At 36.9% G+C, this 10,142-nt stretch overlaps 1 protein-coding gene across 2 annotated transcripts in view; it reads left to right on the plus strand.

Moving 5' to 3' along the window:
- Positions 1-10,142, plus strand: part of ACTR6 (actin related protein 6) — a 39,236-nt gene that overhangs the window by 13,961 nt on the left and 15,133 nt on the right. Inside the window, exons 7-11 of one of the 2 annotated variants that reach the window (XM_055085257.1) lie at positions 1,453-1,551; positions 1,647-1,725; positions 7,277-7,448; positions 8,929-9,067; positions 9,228-9,417. In XM_055085257.1, coding sequence (XP_054941232.1) covers positions 1,453-1,551; positions 1,647-1,725; positions 7,277-7,448; positions 8,929-9,067; positions 9,228-9,312 — 574 coding nt within the window. In that variant the 3' untranslated portion in view covers positions 9,313-9,417. Of the gene's footprint in view, positions 1-1,452; positions 1,552-1,646; positions 1,726-7,276; positions 7,449-8,928; positions 9,068-9,227; positions 9,418-10,142 lie in introns of those variants that run through there. The other variant, XM_024127322.3, reaches the window with a different exon arrangement.

The following is a 10,142-nucleotide window of genomic DNA, read 5'->3' on the forward strand; positions in this document are numbered from 1 at the left end:
GATCCCTTGATCATTATGTAGTGTCCTTCCTTGTCTCTTGTAACATTCTTTATTTTAGAGTCTATTTTATCTGATCTGAGTATTGCTACTCCAGCTTTCTTTTGATTTCCATTTGCATGGAACATCTTTTTCCATTCCCTCACTTTCAGTCTGTATGTGTCCCTAGGTCTGAAGTGGGCCTCTTGTAGACAGCATATACATGGGTCTTGTTTTGGTATCCATTCAGCGAGCCTGTGTCTTTCGGTTGGAGCATTTAATCCATTCACCTTTATGGTAATTATCGATACTTATGTTCCTATTACCATTTTCTTAATTGTTATGGGTTTGTTTTTCTAGGTCCTTTTCTTCTCTTATTTTTCCCACTTAGAGAAGTTCCTTTAGCATTTGCTGTAGAGCTGGTTTGATGGTGCTGAATTCTCTTACCTGTTGCTTGTCTGTAAAGCTTTTGATTTCTTCATCAAATCTGAATGAGATCCTTGCTGGGTAGAGTAATCTTGGTTGTAGGTTCTTCCCTTTCATCACTTTAAATATATCGTGCCACTCCCTTCTGGCTTGTAAAGTTTCTGCTGAGACATCAGCTCTTAACCTTATGGGAGTTCCCTTGTATGTTATTTGTCATTTTTCCCTTGCTGCTTTCAATAATATTTCATTGTCTTTAATTTTTTCCAGTTTGATTACTGTGTGTCTCGGCATGTTTCTCTTTAGGTTTATCCTGTATGGGACTCTCTGTGCTTCCTGGACTAGGGTGGCTGTTTCTTTTCCCATGTTAGGGAAGTTTTTGACTATAATCTCTTCAGATATTTTCTCTGGTCCTTTCTCTCTCTCTTCTCCTTCTGGGACCCCTATAATGCAAATGTTGCATTTAATGTTGTCCTAGAGGTCTCTTAGGCTGTCTTTATTTCTTTTCATTCTTTTTTCTTTATTCTGTTCTGCAGCAGTGAAATCCACCATTCTGTCTTCCAGGTCACTTATCCGTTCTTCTGCCTCAGTTATTCTGCTATTGATTCCTTCTAGTGTAGTTTTCATTTCAGTTATTGTATTGTTCATCTCTGTTTGTTTGTTCTTCAATTCTTCTAGGTCTTTGTTAAACATTTCTTGCATTTTCTCGATCTTTGCCTCCATTCTTTTTCCAAGGCCTGGATCATCTTCACTCTCAGTATTCTGAATTCTTTTTCTGGAAGGTTGCCTATCTCCACTTCATTCAGTTGTTTTTCTGGGGTTTTATCTTGTTCCTTCATGTGGTACATAGCCCTCTGCCTTTTCATCTTGTCTGTCTTTCTGTGAATGTGGGTTTTGTTCCACAGGCTGCAGAATTGTAGTTCTTCTTGCTTCTGCCGTCTGCCCTCTGGTGGATGAGGCTATCTAAGAGGCTTGTGCAAGTTACCTGATGGGAGGGACTGGTGTGGGTCTAAATTTTTTTCATTTCACGTTACCATTTTTTTTTCTGTTTAGGCAGTTACATGTTATGGATGAAACACATGTGATTAATCAAGTGAAAGAAGATGTATGCTATGTGTCTCAGGATTTTTATAGAGACATGGATATTGCCAAGTATGTATAATGGTAACCTAAGAATTGGAAAGTTGGTTCTTGGGTAATGTTACACATAGTTAAAATATTTCATAAGTCTATGTTTTGTTTTCCAGGTTGAAAGGAGAAGAAAATACAGTAATGGTAGACTATGTTTTGCCTGACTTTAGTACAATTAAAAAGGGCTTTTGTAAGGTAATTTTTTAAAGTTTATTTTATTTTGGCATATAGTTTGTTTACCATGTTGCATTAATTTCAGGTGTACACCAAAGTGAATCAGTTATACATATATCTATTCTCTTTCATATCCTTTCCCATAGATGTTATTACAGAGTATTAAGTAGAGTTCCCTGTGCTGTACAGTAGGTTCTTGTTGATTATCTATTTTATATATAATAGTGTATGTTAATCCCAACCTCCTAAATTATCCCTCCCCCCACCTTTCTCCTTTGGTAACCATAAGTTTGTTTTCTAAGTCTGTGATGTAAGGTAATTTTAAAAATACTTTAGGGGCTTCCCTGGTGGCGCAGTCGTTGCGCGTCCGCCTGCCGATGCAGGGGAACCGGGTTCGCGCCCCGGTCTGGGAGGATCCCACATGCCGCGGAGCGGCTGGGCCCGTGAGCCATGGCCGCTGGGCCTGCGCGTCCGGAGCCTGTGCTCCGCAACGGGAGAGGCCATAACAGAGGGAGGCCCGCATACCACAAAAAAAGAAAAATAAAAAAAAATAAAATAAAAAAATACTTTATATTTCTTCAAGTGACCACCTCAGTCAGGTTTGAACAACATCCATCTGGGATGGGTGGAATCTCACAGAGTTGTTGATGACTGCCTTCCTGCCTGTTGGCCATTTCTTTAGGCACCAGTGTATGAATGATTAGTTAATATCTCTACCAAAGTTATTTATGAAAAGAACTATCTGCCATGATAGCACATGGGACAAATCTGGAGATTAACAGTATCATTACCTATATTATGGTTTACCCTTTTGTGTTTCCTTAAGAATTAGTTTAAGTCCAATTAGAAGTAGGTTATTTGTTGTGAATATTACTGACACAGCTGACCCAAGGCTCTGCTATCAGATTGTAGTTGAAAACAGCAAAATCCAGTGCACTTTCAAAGTGTTGAGAAAAGTTTATCTTGGATGTCAAAACAAAGTAATTTCTCTCTATCTTTGATCAGCTCAGGTGAATTATCCATTCTGTGGTTGGGTAAATGTGAAGTTTGCCCTTCTAGTTACTGGCTTGGTGAGGAATGGTAGGAAGTTAAAAATCTTTGGTCAGAAACTTAAGCACAAGGAGATATTTTCACAAGGGGACATGTATGGTAAAGTTCATTGTAGTATACATTAAAAGAGTGAGAAATTGGGAAGAGCCTAGGTAGCCACTAATGGTAGAAAAATAGATTTTGATATATTCATATTATAAAATTAGCAGTGAAAATGAAGTAGAGTTACGTGATCATCATGGATAAATCTCAGAAATGTGTTTCTGTCTAAAACATGATGATGTCTAAAAGCAAGTTTTAGAAGGACGTATACCATTTCAGGCTATTCAGAATAATTATTATGTTTAGGAATTTATAAATATGAAGTAAAAGTATGAAAACTATGTATGTGAATGATAACACCAAATTTAAAAGGGGGGTGTTATATCTGAAGTTAACATTAAAATGGTTGATGGATATATGGGTTTTTTTCTTTTTTAAAAGATTATTTATTTTTTGGCTGCGTTTCATCGTCGTTGCTGTGCACAGGCTTTCTCTAATTGCAGTGAGTGGGTGCTACTCTTTGTTGTGGCGCGTGGGCTTCTCATTGCAGTGGCTTCTCTTGTTGCGGAGCATGGGCTAGCGGATCATGGGCTCTAGGCGCACGGGCTTCAGTAGTTATGGCACATGGGCTCAGTAGTTGTGGCTTGCAAGCTCTAGAGGGCAGGCTCAGTAGTTGTGGCGCACGGGCTTAGTTGCTCTGCGGCATGTGGGATCTTCCTGGAGCAGGGCTCGAACCTGTGTCCCCTGCATTGGCAGGCGGATTCTTAACCATTGCGCCACCAGTGAAGTCTGGATATTTGGGTTTTATATAATTATTTATACTTGTTTTTATGCCTGAAATTTAAAAAATTTGGTGGCCAGATTATTGAGGTGAAATACACATCAGAATTCAGAGAAGCCTATCCAGGTCCTTATAAAATCAAAATCATCCTGTAATGTCCTTAGAAACATATCCTTGTGGAAGGACTGAGGCTGGCTTTCAGAAGTGGGAATTGTGACAGATTATGGGATCATGTTGTCTGGCATGAACTGGGGAGGGAAACTGGAAGCCCATGTCCCACTTAGGATATGGAAGGTGTATTTTTTTCTTTACAAGACAAGGAAAACTGCCCCAAACATATAGATACCAAGCCACTTTCTCATTAGGCACATTTGATCATCCTCATTTATTATAGCTGATTAAAACAGGCCAGTGATATAAAACACCTTGTGGAGAATTTATAGCACTCTGGACTCATGGTGGTAAAGTAATCCGTATTTCTACAGGGATGGACCCTGAGTAAAGTCTCAGTAATTCCCAGTTCCTCCAAACCTGACTAAAAATCACCTGGGTCACTTGAAGAACAATGGGTATCCATGTTCTCAGTTCCTGTCCCTGGAAATGCTTAGTGCCTAAGTTTGAAAACTTAAACTTAATCTCTAAAAAAGAAGAAAATCTCTTCTGGATGATTGGACTTATCAACTATGTTTGGAAATCTTTCTCTTTTTTAAAATGTAGTTCTCTCCTGCCCTGCAAATGAGAACTTACCAGTTTATTGGACGTTATCTGCTGAACTCCGCCAGTTTCCTTCCCAAATCATAAGCCTTGATTTCTGAATCCTACACCTTACATAGTGAGCTAGTAGAGTCGTGGTTGTTCCCCCAGTTGATTATTGTTTTACTCATCAGCTTTGGAGAAAAAAGGCAGAAGCCACATTGTATTGTTTGCAGCTCTTTTATTGGCCTTTGGCCTTGTGATCAGAATCTTGTTATCACTGCACTTCACTGATTGAGTATAGACTCCTTGTTACTTGTACACTTTAACATCAGTTGAGTGGACATAGTCAGTTGGACTGAACTTTTACCAGATGATGGAATGTTACATCAAATATTTATTTCAGAAATAATGGATTAATCTTTACTTTGTCAATTAATATTAAAATTTTACCACAATACATGTTAAGTTGTGTACATCTTAATAATTTTTAAGGATTAGAAATGGTTATATTTTGTATATGTTAGGATTACTCCTAAAATGTATTTTTTAAATTTAATACTTGATTAACTTGTTTTCATCATTGCCTTACAATCAAAATCTTTGATGAGGGCTGTTAAATACTTATGAAACTAGAAAAACAATACTGCATAAGATGAAAGAGAATTATACTTGTTTGAGAGCCTTTATACTTAGGATATTGTTAAACTTGGACCTTGATAGTTTATTCAAGAATATTTTTAAATACTTAGGAAAAACTTACAACCTTGATTTTCTAGTACTGATGATAATAACAATAATAATAAGGTCTGTAATATTGTTACTGATTACAACGGATAGAAATTCCAGTTTTATTTTTTAACAGAAAGAAGATGCTTACGAAAGTGTAATGAATGCTTTACTGACCTAAATTGAGAAAATTGCCCTCATAGTTAACTGTTACCACTTTCTGCAGAGCCATTGTAGTTTAAACATTTCTTTCATGGTACCAGAATGAAATTTATGAGGGCTGTACAGTAATCATGACTTTCATTGACTAAAATAGCAACTCCCAGCAGCCTTTATAAATTCCTTCCTTTGTCTATGTCTAAAACAAAAATCTTTTTTGAATTTGTACTCTTAGAAACAGAAAATACTTGTAGTTCCAGATTATATATTAACGATTAATGGCTTTAGAGCTAACATTCAGCGAGGATATCTAGTTCTGGCTTTTCCCCCAGTTAGATATTTGACCCTGGGTCAGTCACATGATCTTCTTCTGTAAAATCAGGGCTGTGGACTAGATAACCTCTAATGTTTTGTCAAATTAAATTCTCCAAGTCTGTATCTGTCTCAAGTTATTTTGAGTGTTGACAATATGAGTTATATCCTGTACACTAAAGCCAATATCATTTTTAAATGAATTTGTAAATTTATAGGAAGTATTTTCCATTCTGCCTGAGAAGGAAGAATACTTTATCTGTGAAGAAATAATATTCTTCTCTTTGCTAGTACAACCATAGTTTAATCGGGTTGAAAGTGATATGTAGTTTTCCTTGTTCTTCCTAGGGTATTGTGAATTTTGTGTAATTTTTAGGATATTTTTATCGAAAAATAATGTTTCAAGGGACTTCCCTGGTAGTCCAGTGGTTAATAATCCATGCTTCCAGTGCAGGGGGTGCAGGTTTGATCAACTGGTCTGGGAAGTAAGATCCCACATGCTGTATGACGTGGCCAAAAAAATTTTTAAAAAAAGAAAGTTTCAAGCATGGAATTTCCAAATGATAGAAAGCAGAATCATTCATATCCAGGTTAAGAGAGGCAATGTAGTAGGAGGAATATATTGCGCGTGCTTGAGTTATTAGTTGAATGATCTTGAGCAAGTCATGTAACCTTGCCTACCCCAATTGCATCATTAGTAAAAGGAAAATATATCTACCTTACAGGGTTATATGAGAATTCAGTATGATAATGTATGTAAAATGCCTAAAACAAACACTGCATTGTTGACTCGCATGCTATACTGGGTAGTGGATATGTGATGGTGAACAGCGTAGATGATGAAGGATAATACAGGGTGATAGTAAGAATACTAGAGGGACTTTTTATTTGGGAGTCAGAAGAAGCCTCTGAGGAAGCTGAAACCTGAACAGAGAGTAGATGACTAATTATATTAAGGAATAGTTTTTATATACTTTACTCTTGATATTTCTTTTCATATATTTTAAGTATTTTTATATTTATATAGAGGATTGGGATATACTCTGTTACAGGTGGAAAACTGCATATACGAGTCAAATGAAGTTAATGTCTTTAACAATCTAGAAGAGCTGATGAGTCTTAGTACAATTGAGAGGGACCATTATTTTAATGATGTAGAATACTGTAGAAGGAGATTATTTTTTTTCTGGCCCCTTCAGGAGCACAGCTCACAGAGTGGGTGGGTTAACAGAAAATAAATAGCAAAAGAATTTCAGTGATAAAGTCCATGTATTTGCTTAAATCATTTTGGAAACTGGTTTTTGAATAGAGATTAATAAATAATAAAGAAATTTAATGATGTAGGCTTTTTGCACAAGGGAAAGGGGAAATCCTAATAGAATAAAACCATAGTGCCCAATAAACATCTAAGGCAAGGCCAGGGGAGTGAAAGTAGATAGTGGTAGAAACATAAGGTACAGTGTTTTTTATTTAGAGTATGTTCTTTGTTCTTTAGAAACTGGATTCACTCTGTTCTTAGAGGTAGATTATGAAGTTCCTTCTCCTCTATTATCCTTTTCTTTCTTTCTGTTTTAAAATGTGTGGAATAAAGCCAGATTGTCTTTGGGGGAATAGCTATATTAAGAGTCAATAGTTATTTATTTGTGTGGTTAGGCAACAGCAGAGAAGACCACATTTTTCTAACTTTTGAGAATCCTGAAACTTTCAAGAACATGGTTAATATATTGGTATTACATATTACTAAATGTTATTAGTGATGTGAGCTAGATAACATAACTTAAACTTTTCATCTTATTTTTCTTTAAGCCAAGAGAAGAAATGGTGTTAAGTGGAAAATATAAATCTGGGGAACAAATTCTTCGTCTGGCCAATGAGAGATTTGCTGTTCCAGAAATACTCTTTAATCCTTCTGATATAGGAATTCAAGAAATGGGAATTCCAGAAGCTATTGTCTATTCAATTCAGAACTTACCTGAAGGTGCATAAATAATGAGGAGTAATGATATATTTTAAAAATCATAAGCTCTGTGAACCCTAGAGAAGTCATCTGTTTCTTCTAAATAATTTGAGCAAATGGATACTTTATTTGCAGAGATTTCCAGATCTAACTTGAATAATTCTTTATTGTACTTTATTTTACTTGAATAATTCTTTATTGGTCCTAGATTATAAATTTGATATAGGAAGAGTAATTATGGTCTGCTTAAATTTGAAGAAATTCATCTCTTTATAAGTATTAAATTGCTATATCCATTTACAAAGTTTTAATTTAAGCCAAATTTGCACAGAGTAGAAATTTATAATTTAACAATTTAATGGGTTTTAGCTGTTGATGAGACTGGTTTATTCCTTCTGTTGTATTTCGATTAATATACAGGAAGTTAGTTTTAATGAGATTGAAGTATAGTGCTTCACAGTGATTTCTGGGTTCTCCTGAAGCATGATTTAACTAAATAATGTTCTAAAGTTTTGGAGTATCTTTATAGCTTAAAAATGTCTTCCTAGTTCATAAGGAACAGTGTAGGCATTGGAGAAAATCTTGCCTATGCAATGTCCTTTCCTCCCATTAAAAAAGAAAAAAAGTCAGATAATGCCATTACCTTAATATAGTTATTTCACAACTAATTTCATATTAATATTTCATATTGAAATCTCATTTTATCTAAAGTTGCAGTCATGAGATATACAACGTTTTGTACTACACTGTTTTAATGTTGTGTTGTAAGACTCAGTATTAACGTAGCAGTACTCTGTCCCTGTTTTGCGAACAGAAGCATTAGGTGGGATGGCCAGTACCTATCAATTCCTGATAAATTTCCCAGTGGTGCTTGGTAGCCCTTTAAGATTGACTAACCATGGGGCACTTAATATTTGATATCATGTAACTTTAATGAGTGTAGAACATAAGATCCTTTCTTTAAATGTTATTATAGATTGAGTATTTTTCACTATCAATTGTAAGTGTTGCACAATATAAGTATGTACATCTCAGTGAGATAACATGGAAACTTGGATTTTCAAGTTAAAAATGTCATGAAGGACCTCCTTTTCATCTTTACACTAGCTAACAGTCTCAGCCTACATAAAGACCTCCTCCATTTTAGGGGAGAACCATTTTAATTTTCAAATGTCTGCTACTAGAATTTTACTCATTTATGTATAGCTTACATGTATATGTAATAAGTTGCTAGTAGTTCAACCCCTTCACCTTAGCCTTTCTTTTAAAGATCTATGATGTCATATTTCTGTTTAATAAGTTTATTTGTATAAATGATAACCTCATTACAAAATCTTATAAGTTATTATTTATATGGTTATAAAAAAATATATGGTTTCCCAACCAGTAACTTTCATCCCTAATTGCTTTTACCTAATCTCTCATCTCTATTTCTCCAGAAAGATAAGTAAACAGATTTTCTAATGCCTTTTTTCTTTCTCCTATTTTTCTCTTTTAAAAGAAATGCAGCCACATTTTTTTAAGAACATTGTTTTGACAGGAGGAAATTCCCTTTTCCCGGGATTTAGGGATCGGGTTTACTCGGAAGTTCGATGTCTCACTCCAACAGATTACGATGTTTCTGTTGTGCTGCCTGAAAAGTAAGTGTTGGCTTATATAGAAACAAATCATGGAAGTTAGTTTGCAGATAAAGAGGTCTGTAGGCAGACTTGAGTTTAAAGCCTGGTTCTACCAGGTTGCCAGGTTTATTTCACCTTTGGGATGATCATATTTCTTTTCTCAAAAAATGAAATGATATAGCTGCCGGACAGTCATCGACAGGAAGACACTGGAACTCACCAAAAAAGATATCGCACATCCAAAGACAAAGGAGAAGCCAAAATGAGACTGTAGGAGGGGCGCAATCACAGTAAAATCAAATCCCATAACTGCTGGGTGGGTGACTCACCGACTGGAGAACACTTATACCACAGAAGTCCACCCACTGGAGTGAAGCTTCTGAGCCCCACCTCTAGAGAATCAGACTTTGAAGGCTAGTGGGATTTGATTGCAGGACTTCAACAGGACTGGGGGAAACAGAGACTCCACTCTTGGAGGGCGCACACAAAGTAGTGTGCGCATTGGGACCCAGGAGAAGGAGCAGTGACCCCAGGGGAGACTGAACCAGACCTACCTGCTGGTGGTGGAGGGTCATCTGCAGGGGTGGGGGGTGGCTGTGGCTCACTGTGGGGACAGGGACACTGTCAGCAGAAGTTCTCTTTAGTACTCCTTGGCGTGAGCCCTCCCAGAGCCATTAGCCCCACCAAACAGCCCAGATAGGCTCCAGTGTTGGGTTGCCTCAGGCCAAAAAACCAACAGGGAGGGAACCCAGCCCCACCCATCAGCAGTCAAATGGATTAAAGTTTTACTGAGCTCTGCCCACCAGAACAAGAGTCAGATCTACCAAGCACCAGTCCCTCCCATCAGGTAACTTGCACAAGCCTCTTAGATAGCCTCATCCACCAGAGGGCAGACGGCAGAAGCAAGAAAAACTACAATCCTGCAGCCTGTGGAACAAAACCCACATTCACAGAAAGTTAGACAAGATGAAAAGGCAGAGGGCTATGTACCAGATAAAGGAACAAGATAAAGGCACAGAAAAACAACTAAATGAAGTGGAGATAGGCAACCGTCCAGAAAAAGAATTCAGAATAATGAGAGTGAAGATGATCCAGG

Source organism: Physeter macrocephalus, chromosome 6 (assembly GCF_002837175.3).
Source record: "Physeter macrocephalus isolate SW-GA chromosome 6, ASM283717v5, whole genome shotgun sequence".
Taxonomy (NCBI): Eukaryota; Metazoa; Chordata; class Mammalia; order Artiodactyla; family Physeteridae; genus Physeter; species Physeter macrocephalus.